The sequence below is a fragment of the Drosophila obscura genome, unplaced genomic scaffold (assembly GCF_018151105.1).
Source record: "Drosophila obscura isolate BZ-5 IFL unplaced genomic scaffold, ASM1815110v1 contig_165, whole genome shotgun sequence".
In the NCBI taxonomy this organism is placed as follows: domain Eukaryota; kingdom Metazoa; phylum Arthropoda; class Insecta; order Diptera; family Drosophilidae; genus Drosophila; species Drosophila obscura.
Genome location: NW_024542752.1, coordinates 3,196,581 through 3,217,201, shown reverse-complemented (window position 1 = coordinate 3,217,201; position 20,621 = coordinate 3,196,581). Strand labels below are relative to the sequence as shown.

Below are 20,621 nucleotides of genomic sequence, written 5' to 3'. Positions count from 1 at the left end.
CCCCCTACTCACCGCTCTCTCGGTGTAGGGTGTGTGTGTGTGTGTGTGTGTGTGTAATTAGGTGACTTTTGGGCGTTAGGCGTGGCCGGACATCCGTTGGCTGACGGCTCAATGCGGATTTAGCTGTGGGAATTTGCTTTTTGCTTCGCTGCCACCTGCCAGCAACAGGTGGCGACCCCCCCTGAGGTCATTGGTGGTGGGTGCCCCCCCCCCCCCCTCCCACACCCAAAAATGGTAATGGCGATGGCAATGGCAATGCCGATGGACACTGATGAGTGGATTGCCCCTGGAGGGTGCCCTAAGCTTGATTTGGCAGCGACATGCGAGCCTCTATTTAATGCCGAAACTCAAATGTTTCCAAAATTTGGGGGGACATGTATCTGGACAGGAACACAGAACTCACGCAGCCACAGAGCTACCATATGGCACATGCAACCTTCAAGCCATGAAAAGCCACGAAATTAAACTCCAAATTATTGCTAGAAAATTAATTCAACGCTCATTATTATTTTTATTATTATTATTTCTGGACATATTTAAAATACTCGCATATGGATTTATTTGTGCTCTGGCCGTGTTCTCTGCTCTCTTGTTCGCGTTCTTCATGTTCGGTTTTGATTAGTGCCTGCAAATGGTGTAAAATTGCCAGCAGAATTTCAGGGCAAAGGACCTTCCTCAAAGGAGCTGCCTTTATGCTTATTAAAATGCGAAAAACGAGCCACAACTAAGAAAATGGAAAAACTGAAACGAAAAACCATTTAATCGGTCACTGGCGAGGGGGCGACGGGGTGACGGGGTGACGGCTCGAAGTCCGCCAAGTTTTAGCGCGGGCACAAAAGACGTAGGCAAAACGGCGATTCCCATGCAAATGTTGGGAGCTGCCAGGGATGGGCACAGGGCGGGGTGGTGGGGTGACCATACCAGACCCACTTCAATGGCCAAGTAATGGCAATTATTGCCATCGCATGCCATTCCAGACCTCCACTGGGGTTCCTGGGGTACTGGTGGTCCCAGGCCCTGGCTTGGCCTGGCCTGGCCTGGCTTGGCTTGGCCTGGCTGAGTGAGCGTTTTATTATGACTTTAAGTTGATGGCGCGCAACCTCTTTAGTGGGTCAACTTGAAATTAATTACGTTCAAACGTAGCGACGAGCAGGCAGTGGGGAACTGGAGAAATGCATAAATGTAGACATGGAGCCGGCCTGGCCTGGCCTGGCCCATTCGATTGCGAGTACGCCAACGTCGAACGTCAAATAAATCAGTCGGACACAATTATCAGCTCGGTTCCGGTTCAATTTCGTTGGGTTTGACTTTAGCTTTGACTGCTGGGGCTGGTCTCAGATATATCATAGATAGCATTCGCATATTTGCAACTGCAACTGCAACTGCAACCAACCATTCCGTGCACTTCACTTCACTTCACTTCCACTTTACTTGTTCCCCCCCTTGGCCACTGCGGCCGGCCCACAAGTGTGCCACAAATTGTTTCTCCCTTGTAGGGTCCCACTTCGTGTCTTTAATATGCGCCTTGCGTGAGCCATAAAAACACTGTTCTGAGAGGGTGGGGTGGGGTGGTGTGGGGTGGCAGCAACAGCAAAAGGAGACCGAGAGGCGGGGCAAGCAGAAGAAGACTTTGAGGTGGAGAGGCAGCTTAAGTACACTTAACACGTTGCGTTGCTGGCCAGAAGAGTTTTCTGGGAATATTTTTCTTAAATTTCCCATACTTTTGTGGGCTTCCCTTTCCTGTATGCATTTGCCATTTAGTTTTCATTAAATGCACCCTTGCAGGGCGTATGATAATATTCACCAGATGAAGCTAACAAATGGGTCCACCATGCCCCCAATAAATTAAAAGTCAATAGACACGAACATTTCCACACAATTTTGTCTCGCAATTTATTGAAAAATTAAAGTCAGCAAAGGTTCATTTTTGTTGCTTGATAGGATTTCCGTTGTATTATTATTTGCTGATCGAATTTCTTCCGAAAAGTCTTTGTTACATTTTCTATCTGTATATATATGTATATATATCTATCTATATTATTTATAGCTTTTTATAACCCAAAAAAGAAGTAACTGTACGCCAGTAAAGTCACGTCTGATGCTCAAACACTTGGAAAATGAACACACAATATTTCATACCAGTATAAATGGGTTGACTCCCACACCTAGTTCTCTCTCACAGAGCCGCTTAGCAGCTAGCAGCTAAAGCTATCTCTGTCTCTCTGTGTCTGGCTCTATTCTAGTGCGGCTCGAATAGTTGGATCTGTGTGTATAGTCGACCAGAGTTTGTAAAGCTTTATCTTTAGCTCCCCTTACTTTCTGCTCTCAATATCCCTTTATTGGCTTAATGGGTGCTTTAAGTGGATATTTAAACAACCCTCAACAGCCAGCCCCTCTACGCTCTATACATCATCTGTTGTTGGATCCTCCCATCAAGGTACTTGGGGTTCTGTTTGCTGTTTGCTCCTTACACCACCCACCACCCACCTTCCCCGTGGTGCCTGTTTAATCATGTTGACCCCCATCTATACATACATACATATGCATATCCGTACTCTTTTTTTTTTCTTGCCAGTGATTCACTGTTCAGTGCTTAATTTCAAGCAGAGTTAATGTCTTTATGATTTCCAGCAATTGCACTTGCTTGCTGCTGCTGCTGCTGCAGTTGCAACAACACTGTTGCATACCTTGTGGCGCACCACACACACACGCACGGACATGGAGCACTTAATATCTTAATGTTGAAGAAATACAAAAAAAAAAAAAAATAAATAAAAACAGCAACAGCCGGGGCACAATTTTTATTGTAATTTTATGCACTTATTTACATAAGCGTAGTTAACGGGGAATATTATTACTGAGAGAGAGACAGAGACAGAGAGAGAAAAGTAGTAGCTATTGGGCACTTGGCTATAGCCTTAATATGGCTTTAACAGCGCGTGGCATTTGGCCATAAGAATGAAAAGCAAGTGACGTTGCGACGTCATCATCATCATCATCATCATCATTATTATTGGCCAGTGGCAGGAGCAGCAACAGCAACAGCAACGTATGTGTGTGTGTGTGTGTGTGCGTGCCACTCAAAATCCAATAAATAATTTACATTATCCGAACCGCCAGCAAAAAATGAAGAAGAAAGAAAGGAGCAAAAGGAGAAACAGTGCAACTGTCGAACTGTGGCACAGAGTGACCAACCAAAAAAAAAAAAAAAAAAAAAAAATAAGCAGCAGCATCAGCAGCATGAACAGCAGCAGCATCATGATTAATTGCCCTGCCTGTAATTCCGTGTAATAATAATTGCAAAAGTCAGCTCAGTGGCAGGGCGTAAAACAAGAAGGATGAAGGATGCAAGCGGAAGATTGAGCCAATGAAGCAGTTAATCGCTGTAATCAGTGGAAAGGCGAGAGAATATCCAAAGAGAATATTGATGCACGTATCGATGATCGATGATCAAAGGGTGGGGCCGGGGTGTGGTTCAATTATGGTTAAGAAACGAGCATTGCATGAGCGTTGATAGGCACTGCCAGCATTGTATTAAATTAAATGTAAGATTCTAGATCTAGATACGAACATAAATACATAGCATAAAATAGATGTAACTACACTTTGGATTTGTATTTGTGTTACACTTTTATTTGTTTACACATCGTCGCCACTACACGTACCGTACCAGCAGACCCTTTTTTACTCACCCAATTATTGATTTGATTTTGATTTGATTTTATCCTCAATCGAACTGTGTCCAGCCCACAATGGAACACCTGTAATTTGCATTGCTCTAATCCCATATGATCTGCTCTCTCTCTCTCTCCCCCCCCGTTTTGCCGTATAGCCTCAGCGCCGGTCTTTGAGCAGCCGCCCCAGAATGTGACCGCCCTGGATGGCAAGGATGCGACGATCTCCTGTCGGGCCATTGGCTCGCCCAATCCCAATGTTACCTGGATCTACAATGGTAAGTGTGTGTGTGTGAGACACTGGCAAGTGCCAAAACTAATGCTAATTCCATGTTCTCTTTCGTATCTCTAACCTCTCTAATTGATAATCCTAACACACACACCACACAACAAAATGACCAAAAAACCTGCAACTGCAACTGCAAATGAAATCAAATCGTTGTGACTGCTTGAAAATTTAAATCTGTAATCTGTATCCTGTGTCCTGTATGCTGTATGCTGTATCCTGCAACTGCTACTGCTAATAACCAACCTACTACTGCTACTACTCCTCTACAACTACATCCTGGGCAACATCCTGGTCGCATGCCGCCTCCAACGTACAATCGACGCACAATCAACGCACAAATCATCGCCTATCGGCGCCACTGCCCAACAGAAACCCAACTGGTTGAGATATCCAGTCGCGTTCAGATACTCGAATCGGGTGATTTACTCATCTCGAATATCCGTGCCACGGACGCGGGACTCTACATCTGTGTGCGGGCCAACGAGGCGGGCAGCGTCAAGGGCGAGGCCTTGCTAAGCGTGTTAGGTGAGTTATGCAAAGCCCCACAGCACCCTTCCTGCTCTAGCCGCCCCGCCCCCTTCCCACCCAACACACACCCCACACAGGTATCAACCCCCCCACTGAGTCGCCGAAATTTAATTGCTTGCTGACTGCTCTCCACCACTGTTAGTCTGTCTGTCTAGTTTTAAGTGAGTCTGTTTTGGTGTGGGTCTGGGTCTGGGTCTGGTCTACGTCCGACCGAGTTGAGTGTTTAACGTTTAGTTAACAAGGCTTTCGACTGCTTTTGGTACGCTTCCTAGTTTCGTTTGTGTACCCCGTAATCGTGTAGCAGCGAAGGGTATGTGGTTTGGCTGCCACTGTTTGCAGCACGAGCAAAAAACCCCTTCCACAATTAACAATAACGATCATTTGGCTCTGAAAATCGATAAGTTATGAATATATATCGATAAATTTGACGTCATTAAGGTATACCCAAGTCGGATTACTACGCCACAGCGGCGTGCAGTAAAAACTTGTTTGCTGTTTTTTGTGTGGCATTTTCAAGTGATTGCATTCCATGCGCTAGAGTTTGGCTTGTGGCACAGCAATAACAAAAGCCATAGAAATTCCCTATAAGCCCCAACTTTAGCTCTGGTTTTGGCTGCCTCTCTCCACGTGGCCTCCACGACCATCAATTGTTTGGTGACAGGACGGCTTTGATGTGGCAAACGCACATCCTTCGACTGTTACTGTTACTGTTGCTGTTGCTTGCAACTGTAACTGAAATGTTGTCAGCCGTCTGACCACAAAAGAGATTCAAATTGAGTTTACTTAACGAAAAGTTCCAGCTCCACCTGAGTGTGGCTGGTGTGTGGCAGGTGGCAGATGCCAGGTGGGAATGATGTACCGCACTTCCCCCCTTAAAATCTCTATGCCAGTCTCTGCTGTAGCTGTATCCTGTCTGTCTGATTGCCAATGACATTTGGCAGCCGCAGCTCTGGCTCTGGCGCTGGCTCTGGCTCTGGCTCCGGCTTTGGCTTTGGTGCATTGACATCGCATCAAATCAACTAAAATACATGGTCCAATAATAATAATGTGTGTCATTGGGGCCGACACAGCAACAGCAAAACAGCATCACCGAGATGCAGTCTGGCCACAGCAGCAGCAGCAGCAGCAGCAGCAGCACCAACACCATTCATCATTTACCATTCACCATGGCAACCACTCCTAGTTGAGGTTCCATTTGAAGCACACCCTGGTGCTCCATGGGGCAGCATCAATTGCTTCTAAAATAATACAAAAATCTGCTCTTTGTCAGCAGAATGGGTGGGTGGGGTGTGGCTTTGACTGGCCATGCCCCCTCCTGCCCCAAGCAGCAAATGCACCGATTCAAATGATTCCTTAAATGAAAGGTGCTGCTGCTGTTACTGGTGGTCCTCCATTGTGTTGTTTGTGCAATTAAAGTTGATTCGCGTGGCTGGCCCACACACATATTTTTTTGGCCATGCTCTAAGCTCTACAAGGGAACATCAGAGTGCAGCTAATTGGGAGAACACGCTGTCGCTCAGCCAAAACCAGGAGGAGCAGCATCACCACCAACACCACCACCACCAAAATGATGATGCCAGTTTTCCACCACTCAAAGGGAGTGTGTGATGTTGCATAAAATACAGTGGTGGTGGCCCAAGTCCGGCAAAGAAAAAAAAAAACTGGGCCACACAGAATAAAACTTCCATTTGCAAGGACCTATCGCTGGTGATGCTGCTGCTGATGGTGCTAGTGCCATTCAGCTCAACCGAGGCTCAGTTTGGTTGATGCCATGCCGTCCCGTCCCAGTCCCAGTCCCATATGGATATGGGGAACTACCCAAAACCCGACCCCAAAAGCAACACCAACAATGTCTGGGCCACGGGGCACGTTGAACTTTTGATGCATGCGGGCCAAGTGGATGAAAAGGGCTAACAAAAATAAGTCCAAAAGAAAAGAAAAAAAAAAAAGAACGCGCGAGAGAAAAGAAAAGAAAAAAAAAAACAGGGAAGTGAAAAAAAAACATACATAAAATAAATAAAATCAAAAGAGAAAGCCAAACAGCAAAGGAACCAGCCAGAGAAGAATGAGTGTCCCCGACTAAACAGTGGCCACGACCTGGCGGATACCCAGTAAATCTCAAAGCAGCTATAGAACCCAAAAATAATGCCCAACCTAATCTGTAGATGCTCGAGCTATGTGAGCTATTTGTCGTTGTTGTTAATCTGCATGTTTTTACCTCCGCTGTAGTTGCATTAGTTTGACTAACAAAATAAAGACAACAAAGATTGTCGCTTACAAGGAGTGCTGCTGAGCTCCGATCTGAGTTCCGATCTTCCGATATGAGCTCAATGGGAGTTCCGATCTGACTAGTAGACACCAAAAGAAACCCAATAGCTGCCCAATGGAAGGACATCCACGCTTCGGGGAAAAAGATAGATACGCGTAGATATACAGAGAACCTCCCCTCCGGTTTAAGCTTGTGGATTCCCGTGTACCTGTGGCCTTCCCAAGGCGGGCATGCCCCGCTATTTGGGGAGGGGCTGCCACTATACGGGCCTCGTGTGTCAGTCTGTTTGGGGCTTTAAAACTTAATTCCCCAGCTACCTCGAGTCCACAGGGTGGTAGGGGGTCCGTCTGTCTGTCAGAAGGGGCGGGTAATGAAAGGGGGCGTGGCGGGGCACTGTCACGACTTGTCATTGCCACTTGCGGTCGTTCGGTGCAACATTGGCCGTCGTCGTCGCGCGGCACTTTTAATCTGCATTGCCGTGTTGTTAATGTTTCCCCCTTCCCATTTGTCTCTCCCCTGTCTGTTTTGCTCTCTCTCTTCTCTCTGGTTTTTGCCCGCAGTGCGGACACAAATCATACAGCCGCCAGTGGACACCATCGTGCTGCTGGGCCTGACCGCGACACTGCAGTGCAAGGTGTCCAGCGACCCGAGCGTGCCCTACAACATCGACTGGTACCGGGAGGGCCAAATGGCGCCCATCAGCAACTCGCAGCGGATTGGAGTGCAGGCGGACGGGCAGCTGGAGATCCAGGCGGTGCGGGCCAGCGATGTGGGCAGCTATTCGTGCGTGGTTACATCGCCGGGCGGCAATGAGACACGGTCGGCCCGTCTCAGTGTCATCGAGCTGCCCTTCCCGCCCAGCAACGTGCGGGTGGAGCGTCTGCCAGAGCCGCAGCAGCGCAGCATCAATGTGTCCTGGACGCCCGGATTCGATGGCAACAGTCCAATCTCCAAATTTATTATCCAGCGACGTGAGGTCTCTGAATTGGGTAAGTTTCCTTTTCTACCCCTCTTCTTGTTGTACATTTCCTTTTCGGGGTTTCTGTTTCTGTTTCTTTTTTTTTTTTTATTATTTTTTTGTATTTTAGTTTTGGTTATGGGTTGCGGGTCGCGGGTGGGATGGGGTTGCGTTCCAGGGTCCTCCGGAATTCGGAATTGGATTGGATTGGTATGATTTACACACAAAAAAAGGAAGAACAGGTGGAAGGAAGATACAGATAAAGGCCACCTTCGGTACACATTAATCCGTACCGTGAGGCAGGGCTGGGGCAAGGGAACTTTACAAAGCATTTTCCATAACAAACAAAAATATTCCATTTAAACAACAAAGTACAAGATTTTTGATACATTTTTCTCTCCCTCTCTCTCTCTCTATCTCTCTATATCTCTCTTTTCTTTAAATAATTATATTATATTTAATTATATTATATATTATATTATTGATGATAACCTTTTGGTACATTCGTTGATTGACTAATTTTCAATTTGTAATTTGTTGTTTTGCACTTTGTTTTCATCGCGATCACACATCATCAATCACACACCATCAATCACACACGGAACATGCGGTAAACTCTGCCATTTGCACCCACTAATCCACCCATCAATCCATTTCTCACCACTAATCGCCAACAATCACCACTCTCTTGCTCTCAAAACTTCCACTGAATCTCTTCTCACTCTCTCTCTCTCTCTCTCTCTGGAAACACACTCTTTTTCGACTGTCCTTCTGTCCTTCGGTCTGCCTGTTGTTCTTTTTGTTTTGTTTTGTTTCTTCTCACTTCAACACATTAACATCACAGAAAAATTCGTAGGTCCAGTTCCAGATCCCCTTCTCAATTGGATCACCGAACTGAGCAACGTATCGGCCAATCAGCGGTGGATGCTGCTGGAGAACCTCAAGGCGGCCACCGTCTATCAGTTTCGTGTCAGTGCCGTCAATCGGGTCGGCGAGGGCTCCCCCTCGGAGCCCAGCAATGTTGTTGAGCTGCCCCAAGAAGGTGAGTACGGAAAGATGTTACCCCCCTCCCTCCAGCCCCAATAAGCTCTTATGGTTTTTCCATTGAAATCACTTTGTTTTTGCTTCCCTTATCGTATCGCATATCGTATATCGTATTGTGTGTGTGTCTGTTGCTTTTCCTCAGTTACAATTGGCTACAATTGATCTTGATTTGCTGAGGAATCCTCACTGATTATCCCCATTGATTATCATCATTTTTTATGCGCATATTTTTATTACCGAATTGCGGAAAACAAGCTCTCGCTCCCACTCCCAGGTGCCACTGATTTTCTATACATATCAACTGTGAACTCTATAAAGTATCTTGGTATCCGCTGAATTGATATTTTTGTCCATCTGTACTTTATTTTTGTCATACAATTTATAGCACGGAACAACCGCCACAATCACATCTCCTTTTTCCTTGGGGAGAAATCAATATTTGAACAATGTTTTTGGGGTACTCGTGCTCATATTATTTTGATAATTTCTAGCATAAATCGAAATCTTGAAGCTTTTGCACATTATCGTTAAATGCATCTTTTATGCAGATCACTTGGATTATGTGGAAGCTTTTCATGAACTCCAAGCAATTTGCTGGGTTTTATTTCCAAAAATACTGTGCTGGGAGACGGTAGCTCTCCCGAAATGAGGCCTTTATAGAGTTGTAGGTCATTCACATAGTCACAGTTTCCATTTTATAAAATCTACAGCAGTCGTCTCTCCATACCAGGGGCCGGCAGCGTCCGTCGGATGCAGCGCACTCGGCACACGCACAGCGTAAAAACTTCGTGTGGCTTGGTTCGGCTGCCGCAGCTGCAGAGAATCAAGCAAAGTATTTGCCACATGCAAACGCACTAAAACATGTCAGTGTCTGTGTGCCGAACCCTGATCTATACTATACTTTCTATACTGATTTCTTGAGTTGAGATCGCAGGTGAGTCCCCCCCCTGTGGGATATATAACGTTAAGGGCCAAATGAAGCTGTTAAGCTGTTCAGCTTTTTCGTAGTAGTTCCACAAGGTTTAACCAAAAAGGTTGAGCTATTTTTAAGATCAATATTTAACTATTTGCACGCGTACAGTTTGTTGTTCAGACAGACAATAGCCAAAGGTTCGCTATCGTAATGCCTAAGGCTAAGTGCGCCATGCCTGATACATGATCACATGATCATTGCTCACTTATACGTTATCCTTGTTCCATGCGCGAAGAAGACAAGAGAATAATTTGATGCATTATTTATGAATATTTAAATGCTTTAATCGGGCTGCGCGACCCCACAGTCGTCGTCCTTAAGCAAGTTTAAAAGCTCTCAAAATATCAGTTAGTAGCTGCTTTAGCAACTTTAGCTGCACAGTGATTCTGCAATAGTTTTTGATTTATTTACATATATATATTTTTTTTTTATTTGTTTGTTGTTTATTTGTCATACACCTTGAAATTTGTTTAGCTCCTTTTGATTTGATGTTATCATTGCCAAATAAGAGTAAGCAGTGTGTTCCTCGTACAATATATAACGAGTACACTGTACATAACTGTATGTAGCGTATGTATACTAGTGTAAAGAACTAATGCTGAATCCCTGTATGTATTGTACTTCCAATTGCTATCGTTGTCGTCAACCCAACTGCAAATCGCAAATCGCATATTGGCGTCGTCGCCCGTTTGGGATGATCAAACGCGCGTAGAGTTTCCGCTTTATCGAGGTACATGGTACACACATACACATACACACACCACACACTACACACACACACTACACACTAGACTCCTCACACCCGAGAACACCCACTGACAGCTGACAAGGCGAAAGCGAAGTACAAACATGTACAGACTGAACACTTGAACACCTGCAACACTGCGCCAACTGAAACTGCAACTGCAACTGCATTTGAAATCAGCCCACTGATAGTTCCATTTTGACTCTGAATCCCACAGCTCCTTCGGGACCGCCTGTGGGCTTTGTGGGCTCGGCACGGTCCATGTCCGAGATCATTACGCAGTGGCAGCCGCCGCAGGAGGAGCATCGCAACGGACAGATCCTGGGCTACATTCTGCGCTATCGCCTGTTCGGGTACAACAATGTGCCGTGGTCCTACCAGAACATCACCAACGAGGCGCAGCGCAACTTTCTGATCCAGGAGCTGATCACGTGGAAGGACTACATCGTGCAGATTGCGGCCTTCAACAACATGGGCGTGGGCGTCTACACGGAGGGGGCCAAGATCAAGACCAAGGAGGGTGTGCCCGAGGCACCGCCCACCAACGTCAGGGTGAAGGCCCTCAACTCGACGGCGGCGCAGATCACGTGGAAGCCGCCGAATCCGCAGCAGATCAACGGCATCAACCAGGGCTACAAGATCCAGGCATGGCAGCGACGGCAGCTCGATGGGGAGGAGCGGGACATGGAGCGGCGCATGATGACGGTGCCGCCCAGCCTGATCGATCCACTGGCCGAGCAGACGACGGTGCTCGGTGGCCTGGACAAGTTCGCCAAGTTCAATGTGACCGTACTCTGCTTCACCGATCCCGGTGACGGTGTGGCCAGCCAGCTGGTGCCGGTGGAGACTTTGGACGACGTGCCCGACGAGATAACGGCCCTGCACTTTGACGATGTCTCCGATCGGTCCGTCAAAGTGCTGTGGGCGCCGCCGCGCTTCGCCAACGGCATCCTCACCGGCTACACGGTGCGCTACCAGGTCAAGGATCGCCCCGAGACGATGAAGTTCTTCAACCTGACCGCCGACGACAACGAGCTGACGGTGAACCAGCTGCAGGCGACGACCCACTACTGGTTCGAGGTGTGCGCCTGGACGCGGGTGGGCAGCGGGCCGCCCAAGACGGCGACGATCCAATCGGGCGTGGAGCCGGTGCTGCCGCATGCGCCCACCACACTGGCCCTGTCCAACATCGAAGCGTTTTCGGTGGTGCTGCAGTTCACGCCCGGCTTCGACGGCAACTCGAGCATCACCAAGTGGAAGGTGGAGGCGCAGACGGCCCGCAACATGACCTGGTTCACGCTCTGTGAAATCAGCGATCCCGATGCGGAGACCCTCACCGTGACCGGCCTGATGCCCTTCACCCAGTACCGGCTGCGGCTGAGCGCCACCAATGTGGTGGGCAGCTCCCGGCCCTCGGACCCCACCAAGGACTTTCAAACCATTCAGGCCAAGCCGATGCACGCCCCCTTCAATGTGACGGTACGCGCAATGAGCGCCCTGCAGCTGCGCGTCCGCTGGATACCGCTGCAGCAGATGGAGTGGTTCGGCAATCCGCGCGGCTACAATGTCACCTACCGGCAAATGGAGCGCACCGGCAAGCCCTCCAAGCACCCGCCCCGCTCCGTGATGATCGAGGATCACACGGCCAACTCGCATGTGCTCGAGGGGCTCGAGGAGTGGACCCTCTACGAAGTGATCATGAACGCCTGCAACGATGTGGGCTGCTCGCTGGACAGCGGCCTGGCCATGGAGCGCACCAGGGAAGCGGTGCCCAGCTACGGCCCGCTGCATGTGGAGGCGAACGCCACCTCCTCGACGACGGTGGTGGTGCGCTGGGGCGAGATACCGCCCCACCATCGCAACGGCCAGATCGATGGCTACAAGGTGTACTACGCGGCCACCGAGCGCGGCATGCAGGTGCTCTACAAGACGATACCCAACAACAGCTCCTTCACCACCACCCTCACCGAGCTGCAGAAGTTTGTGGTGTACCACGTCCAGGTGCTGGCCTACACGCGGCTCGGCAACGGCGCCCTCAGCACCCCGCCCATCCGGGTGCAGACGTTCGAGGACACGCCCGGATCACCGTCCAATGTGAGCTTCCCGGACGTCACCTTCTCGATGGCGCGCATCATCTGGGACGTGCCGATGGACCCCAATGGCGAGATACTCGCCTACCAGGTCACCTACACGCTCAACGGAAGCGCCAATCTGAACTACAGCCGCGAGTTTCCGCCCTCGGATCGCACCTTCCGGGCCACCGGCCTGATGCCCGAGCGCTACTACAGCTTCAGCGTGACGGCCCAGACACGCCTCGGCTGGGGCAAAACGGCCTCGGTGCTGGTGTACACGACCAACAACAGGGACCGTCCGCAGGCACCGTCCGGGCCGCAGGTGTCGCGCAGCCAGATCCAGGCCCATCAGATCACCTTCAACTGGACGCCGGGCCGCGACGGGTTCGCCCCGCTGCGATACTACACGGTCGAGATGCGGGAGAACGAGGGCCGCTGGCAGCCGCTGCCCGAGCGCGTCGATCCCACACTCAGCTCGTACACGGCCCTGGGTCTGCGTCCGTACACCACCTACCAGTTCCGCATTCAGGCGACCAACGATCTGGGCCCGTCGGCGTTCAGCCGAGAGAGCATTGTGGTGCGCACCCTGCCCGCCGCCCCAGCGGTGGGTGTGGGGGGACTGAAGGTGGTGCCCATAACGACCACCTCGGTGCGGGTGCAGTGGGGGGCGCTGGAGACGGGCATGTGGAACGGCGACGCGGCCACCGGGGGATACCGCATACTGTACCAGCAGCTGTCGGACTTCGCACCGGCCCTGCAGTCGACCCCGAAGACGGATGTGATGGGCATCAATGAGAACAGCGTGGTGCTGTCCGATCTGCAGCAGGACCGCAACTACGAGATCGTGGTGCTGCCATTCAATTCGCAGGGACCGGGCCCGGCCACACCGCCGACCGCCGTCTATGTGGGCGAGGCGGTGCCCACTGGAGAGCCGCGGGGCGTGGATGCCACGGCCATTTCCAGCACGGAGGTGCGCCTGAGCTGGAAGCCACCGAAGCAGAGCAGCCAGAACGGAGAGATACTCGGCTACAAGATATTCTATTTGGTGACGTGGTCGCCGCAGGCCCTCGAGCCGGGCCGCAAATTCGAGGAGGAAATCGAAGTGGTCTCGGCCACGGCCACATCGCACAGCCTGGTCTTTCTCGATAAGTTCACCGAGTACCGCATCCAGTTGCTGGCCTTCAATCCGGCCGGAGACGGGCCGAGGTCCGCCCCCGTCACTGCGAAGACGATGCCGGGCGTGCCCAGTGCCCCGCTCAATCTGCGCTTTTCGGACATCACAATGCAGAGCCTGGAGGTGACCTGGGACCCGCCCAAGCTGCTCAACGGCGAGATTGTTGGCTATCTGGTCACCTACGAGACCACCGAGGAGAACGAAAGTAAGCCCCATCGATCGCAGCTCTGCATCGCAGCTTTCAATCTAAACAAAAATCCCCCCCTTTGTTATCCCGCACAGAGTTCAGCAAGCAGGTGAAGCAGAAGGTGTCCAACACCACGCTGCGTGTGCAGAATCTGGAGGAGGAGGTCACCTACACCTTCACCGTGCGCGCCCAGACGAACGACTATGGACCGGCGGTGAGCGCGAATGTGACCACAGGCCCCCAGGATGGCTCCCCGGTGGCACCGCGCGATCTCACACTCACAAAGACACTGTCCAGCGTTGAGGTACATTGGGTCAATGGACCCTCCGGCCGGGGCCCCATACTGGGCTACCTCATCGAGGCCAAGAAGCGAGGTGAGTAGAAGGCTGCTGCTCTCTCTATGGGTGGATGGTAGAAACGAATATTTATTTACTACTTATGCGTACATAATGTATCTCTGTATTTTTTATATATTTCTATACCCCCACTCCACACCTCTTCTATTCGATTAATCGTTGGTGGCTTGGTTCTAAATCCAAAATTAACTTAATCTCTAAATACCAAAAAAAATAAACCAAATCAAATGCTTGCGTAGAAAATGGAGAGCCCTCATTTATTTGTAAGTATTTGCTAGCCAATTAGATGCTAGAACCCCCCAATTAACCAACCCATCAAACCCCCCCGTCCTGATCCCACAATTAGATTTATTCTTTCCACTTTGATATTATGATTGCCCTGTTATTATATCCCATCCCACTAATAAGCCCATTGCAAACCCTCCTCCCCAACTAATCGTAGCAAAAAGCAATACCCTTAACATCTTAACGTCTTAACCCCTCCCCCTTCGAATGGCAGCTAATAGACCTCCCTATCTTCGCTTAGACGACTCCCGCTGGACTAAGATTGAGCAGTCCAGAAAGGGTACCATGAAGGAGTTTACCGTCAGCTACCACATCCTGATGCCATCGACGGCGTATTTGTTCCGGGTAATTGCTTACAATAAGTATGGCATATCGTTCCCTGTTTACTCGAAGGACTCGATACTGACGCCCTCGAAGCTGCATCTGGAGTACGGCTATCTGCAGCACAAGCCCTTCTACAGGCAGACCTGGTTCATGGTCTCCCTGGCGGCCACCTCGATCGTCATCATTGTCATGGTCATTGCGGTGCTCTGTGTGAAGAGCAAGAGCTACAAGTACAAGCGTAAGTGTGCAGGCCCTTGGGGAGTCTGGCGAGTCTTGGCGAAGCCGTTTGCAAAGATCTTGGCGAGTAATCGAATGTGGGCCATGTGGATTTACTTGCAGAGGAGGCACAAAAGACGCTGGAGGAGTCCATGGCCATGTCGATTGATGAGCGCCAGGAGCTGGCCCTGGAGCTGTATCGTTCGCGTCACGGCGTCGGCACCGGCACCCTGAACAGCGTTGGAACATTGCGCAGCGGAACTTTGGGAACCCTCGGCCGTAAGTCCACCAACCGACACCAGCCGGTGAGTGTGCATTTGGGTAAGAGTCCACCGCGACCCTCGCCCGCATCGGTGGCGTACCACAGCGATGAGGAGAGTCTCAAGTGCTACGACGAGAATCCCGACGACAGCAGTGTTACGGAAAAGCCATCCGAGGTGAGCAGCTCGGAGGCATCCCAGGTATGTCGGCTCTAATTGTGCGAAGGTTTTCGCACTCGTTGGACCCATAATAACAAGACGACTTTCTCTCTCCCTCTCTCTTTGTCTCTGTCTCTGTCTTTCTCTTTGTCTCTATTTGCGATAGCACTCGGAGAGCGAGAACGAGAGCGTGAGGAGCGATCCGCACTCGTTCGTCAATCACTATGCGAATGTGAATGACTCGCTGCGGCAGTCCTGGAAGAAGACCAAGCCCGTGCGCAACTACTCGAGCTACACAGACTCCGAGCCGGAGGGCAGTGCAGTGATGAGTCTCAATGGTGGCCAGATTATTGTCAATAATATGGCCAGATCGAGGGCACCACTGCCCGGCTTCTCGTCATTTGTCTGACAATCAACCGAATTCTAAGATCTATGCCGTGGTAGCAGCAGCACCGTCATCCGCGAGACATTTGTCTGAATTATTTTGGAAACGATAACGGAAAACGGAAAAACGGAGGCTGAAGCTGAAACCGGAGCTGGAGTTGCAGTGGGGAGCGTTCTAACGAGTTCGACACGGATGTAGCGAGTGGGCTAAACTGCCTGCCTGCCTGCAACTGTTCTGTCTGGCTCTCCCTGGATCTTCGTAGCTGTCCGGCGAGGCGCTGCTACATGGATATTTATCGTAGTTATCTATCTGTATGTTCTTAGTTTTAGTTTTTAGTTACGAGAGATCTGAGATTTACCAGCATTTAGTTTTAACGTGTGTGTTTGTTCGTTCCCCACACAATATCCCTTACCCATGTATCCTCTCCTCAAGCATGACTCTCCACACTCTAATCGACTCTACTCGACTCTACGCTCTGTAAGTTATTTAATTTTTTATTTTTTTTTGTGTAGTATTTATTTTGTTTGTGTGTGTCCGTTGACACGCTGCCACGCCCCACTGGCACTAGCCAAACGCAACTCTTGGCATTTATCGAAGGCGGCAGCAGGTCCTGTGATAAAGCGACTCTCGGCCGATCCAATTTTATAAATGATTTTCACGTGTGTTCAGCGCGTGGCACGGCGCACCTGTGTGACTGTCTGTCGTCTGTCTTGGTTGAATGTTTCAGCGTGAATGATCTGCGCAATCTCATTATGTTTAAACAAAAAACAAATCGACAAACTCGCTCGGGGTTAAAGGAGTGTATTTTTTTTTAATATTTTGGAATAGATAGAGAAGTTGTTTATTTTTTTTTTTTTGAAGATTGCCACCGATGCAATCGGTTGGCTAATTGCAAACGAGAAAAAGTTGACGAAAATGGGAATAACAATGAGAATGAGAAACAGGACGAAAACAAAACAAAACAAAAACAACAACAAATATGCATACGAATCACACAAAAATCATAACTTATAGGAAAAGATATACCTATAAATATATAGATATATATATTTTTTTTTTAAGATGAGAAGATTTTTTGTGCGAATGGATGCGCAGAAAATGCGGCAAGCGGCAGCGGCTGCGGCAGCTCCTCCGCTCCGATAGGTTTATAGGTACTTACATATATGTATGTGTATTCATATAGATATATAGGCCATATTAATGCAATTTTCTTTAAAACGTAAGCGACAGCAACACAAAACTGCAACCCACACAAAAACCGCAAAACACACAAAGAGCAAAAGCGAAAGCGATAGCGAAAACGAGACACGAATTAAGAGCAGAAGCAGATGCAGATGCAGTTTCATTCTGAACGACAGCACGAACACATAGCACTAAGTACAGTATGATATGATATACAATTATTGTATAATAGCGGGTAAGAGATGATTTTTTTTTATGTCCAGCTAAGTTTGAGGCGCAAACGAAGCTTGGGTGAAAACTCTAGGGTAAAACTCTTGAAATGTTCGATTCAGATCGTAAATGTAATTGTATTTGTAATTGTAATTGGCGTTAAGCAAGCAACAAGCGTTCATATCTAATCGTATGTGTGTGAATATCAATATGAATATGATTATGGAATATATTGAATAGCAAGCGACATGGTTACGCGTGCGCGTGCGCGTGGGTATTGTATATCTATCTATATCTATATGTATGTATATTTATATTTTATATTTTACAATTATATTTATATGTGTATGTATATCTACGACTTAAATGACTGATTATATATTTTCCCCTCGATTAATTAATTAATATAATTATATGTATACTTACTTGTATCTCCTTTTTTTTGTACTAGCCTATGCATTAACTAAGTTTAGACTAGACACAACTTTGGCGCATTTTCGCATGAATGTCGGTGGAATGGCAGTGAATGCCGCCGCAGTATCCGCATTTCCGAGTGTATGATCCAAAGGGTTTTTCCATGCTGAAAACTGATTTTTTTAATGTTAATCCCCTTCCCTCCCCCTCCCCCTACTACAAAGACTCGGTGCGCAAGTTCATCTCTAGATAAGTAAATGTAATTGTAATTGTAATTGTTGATTGATGTATTGTATTGTATTGTATTGATTGGACCGATGCTGGATGGCTGCTGGCACGCTAGCGGATGCGCTGCGGCAGCGGTGATGGTGATGGGGGAGCTCCAGACAACGGGCTGGGCTGGACTTCCGGATTAGTTAAAATCGTCGTGCAGCAAGCGCAAAGTATTAGAATATTTATAACGATACCATATAAATGTGTAAATGTACTTGATGAAACTTACCAATACGACTCAATAAACGAAAGTGAAATTAACCAGAAAATGGCTACAATTGAGCACTGGGGGGCTATGGGTCTTGAATGGCATACATGTATGCACATATATGTATGTATGTAATGGTACGTACAAAACAAATTAATATCACTGAAAATAGCTAAGAGTAATTTTTTTTAGAGCTCTTGCCCTGAATTTACACATGACTGTACGAGTATACAGTATATCCAGTCCAGTCTGAATAAATACCTTTACTTGAAAATGTGTCTATCCTGAACGGCATTTACCTAACACCCAATACTACACTGCCGTGGCCGTGGCCACACTAATCGCTGGAATTTTGTTGTTGTATTTTTAATATTTTATTTTCATCTTTAACGAGTATGTTGCCGGGGCATTTGGTACTCATATGCGCCAGCTTTGTAAACTAAAATAATCCTCTATGGTGTTGCCTTGAGCGAAACTCCCTCTTTCTGCCCGTGGAATTGCCGTAATAAATTAAATACTTGGAAAATTTGAACGTTTATATATTTATTTTTTGAGGCTCGCATTTTATTTTTTTAGTTCGAATAAACGTGAGAAAAAAAAATAGTTTGGGGAACTTTAAACATAAGATATATGTATATAGGTAGTATATAGCTAGAACTGGCAAATCAGTCGATGTGTGGTTTTTTTTTAATACTATGGAGTGGGAGAGCGCCATTGGCTAAGCGGGGCTGTTCGATGTCGTCTCCTGGTGGTCGGGCAGTGCTTTGGCAGTGACACCTTCATCCTCCTCCACGTCCTCCTCATCGTCACTGGCCTCTGGGTCTGCGTCCACGTCTGCATCCGCATCCAACTCTGCGTCCGCCTGCATCTCATGGCTGTCGATGTGACGCGCCGCCGGGTTGGAGGAGGACGCACTGCCGATGGCTGCTGGAGCGGCTGGAACGGCGGCGGCAGCGCCAGCGCCAGTGAGGGAGCTGCTCAGGCTGGGCACGCTGACGGGGCACATGCAGGGCACAAACTGGATGCGGGTGCCACCCGCTCCCACTCCCATTCCCACACCCGGCTCCGCCAACCCGCCCTGCGGCTGGTTGTTGAAGTAGTCCGGATACGGGTACTGCGGTCGGGCGTTGTACAGGTTGCTCACCCGCCGGGTGTAGGTCGGATACTCTCCATAGCGCAGCAGGGAGGATGTCGCTCCAGAGCCTCCGCCCGAGGAGGGGTAGGAGCCTCCCACTGTCGCTCCCTCTGAGATGCCATTCGCGGGATGTGGAGGAGGTGGAGGCGGCGTCGTTGTGCTGCTGGTCGTTGTAGTCGGTGCCGGAGTGGTGGTCGTCGTGGTGGTGGTGGTGGTCGTCGTTGGAGCGGGCGTGGTGGTGCTGGTGGTGGTGGTGGAGCTGCTGGCAGCTGGCGGCGTGACGCCAGTCTTGGCGGCGACATCGTGCCGCCGGGCAGCCGCGTAGCTGGTCACGGCGTACGGGTCGTAGTGCGGACTCGGCGACAGGAGCGGCGTCTGAGCTGCTCCGTAGCCGAAGAAGGGCACGCTGAAGGGCCCCCCCCCAGTCAGCGGCTGGTACGTGTATGTGCGGAAGTAGGTCAGCGGTATCTGCTGCAGCATCTGCTGTGCGTTGGGTGCTTCCCTGAAATCAAAAGGGCGTGCAGCAGGGCTGCGATATATCAGGCTGCAGAACGGATGTGTTAGATGTGTGTTAGAGACTCACGTTGTGGCCCTGGGCCACCAGAAGGCATTGCCACCGCCGACCAGGCCAGACCCCAAGCAGGCGAAGATCTGTAAGTGCAAGAAATTTAATTGTAATTGGTTGAGTCTAGACTCCAGAGAATCCCTCCACGTCTGTATTTTGTTTCACTTTCTGCAGGGAATTTCCACTTTTCCAGCTGTTTTTTTTTTTTTTTTTTTTTTGCTTTCACATACCACAAAAAAATATTGTTGCCACATTTTTGGGATATCAATGGCTAGCACTGCACTAGGACGAGTCCCGTATCCTTTGGGAGTTTAATAGAAAAAAAAAAAAAAAACAATTTGTATTTCGTTGGATATTTGTCGGGGTATCTGCTCGAGAGCCACTCGCGTTCGCTGTTGCTTTTGTTCTAAGGCCACAAAGAGTCGCGACCCGAGCTTTTATAGCCAACAGACGGATGGCGAGGGCTCAGCATCGGCCACCGCTGCAGCATCTTTGGCTGCTGCTGCTGCTGCCCCACAGCAATAGCAACAGCAACAGCAATAGCAATGCTGGCTGCAGTGTTAGAACATAAAGGGCCGACACCAAGCGGGTTTCTTGCTGGAGTTGGAGGAACAACACTCGTGGAACAACGAGAAAATTAATTGCAGCCCTGAAGAGTCTCCGTGTTGGGGCAGAGCGAAATACTAAGCTGGGAAATCAATAATAATAATGAGCGTGCGTCCAGCATGGACCACAG

At 49.0% G+C, this 20,621-nt stretch overlaps 2 protein-coding genes across 13 annotated transcripts in view; one reads left to right on the top strand and one right to left on the bottom strand.

The window, feature by feature from the left end:
* LOC111066347 (protein sidekick) overlaps window positions 1-16,201 on the top strand; it is an 87,377-nt gene extending 71,176 nt beyond the window's left edge. For 2 of the 11 annotated variants that reach the window (XM_041591959.1, XM_041591951.1), the window contains 11 exons: window positions 3,833-3,952; window positions 4,333-4,488; window positions 7,321-7,749; window positions 8,563-8,760; window positions 10,448-10,465; window positions 10,698-13,931; window positions 14,009-14,287; window positions 14,509-14,532; window positions 14,769-15,116; window positions 15,218-15,555; window positions 15,680-16,201. In XM_041591959.1, coding sequence (XP_041447893.1) covers window positions 3,833-3,952; window positions 4,333-4,488; window positions 7,321-7,749; window positions 8,563-8,760; window positions 10,448-10,465; window positions 10,698-13,931; window positions 14,009-14,287; window positions 14,509-14,532; window positions 14,769-15,116; window positions 15,218-15,555; window positions 15,680-15,922 — 5,387 coding nt within the window. In that variant the 3' untranslated portion in view covers window positions 15,923-16,201. The remainder of the gene's footprint in view (window positions 1-3,832; window positions 3,953-4,332; window positions 4,489-7,320; window positions 7,750-8,562; window positions 8,761-10,447; window positions 10,466-10,697; window positions 13,932-14,008; window positions 14,288-14,508; window positions 14,533-14,768; window positions 15,117-15,217; window positions 15,556-15,679) is intronic. The other 9 variants (XM_041591962.1, XM_041591957.1, XM_041591952.1 and 6 more) reach the window with 8 other exon arrangements.
* A 2,624-nt stretch (window positions 16,202-18,825) lies between these two features.
* Window positions 18,826-20,255, bottom strand: LOC111066344 (endochitinase A). 2 transcript variants are annotated; one of them, XM_022354860.2, is made up of 3 exons: window positions 20,116-20,255; window positions 19,904-19,971; window positions 18,826-19,849 (listed from the first exon to the last, which is right to left on the bottom strand). In XM_022354860.2, exons 1-3 carry the CDS (start codon window positions 20,137-20,139, stop codon window positions 18,904-18,906), a joined length of 1,038 nt encoding a protein of 345 aa, XP_022210552.2. In that variant the 5' UTR covers window positions 20,140-20,255; the 3' UTR covers window positions 18,826-18,903. The 2 variants fall into 2 exon arrangements, with proteins under 2 accessions (XP_022210552.2, XP_022210553.2); XM_022354861.2 differs by having other exon boundaries at window positions 18,826-19,822.
* Between the last annotated feature and the right edge of the window lie 366 nt (window positions 20,256-20,621).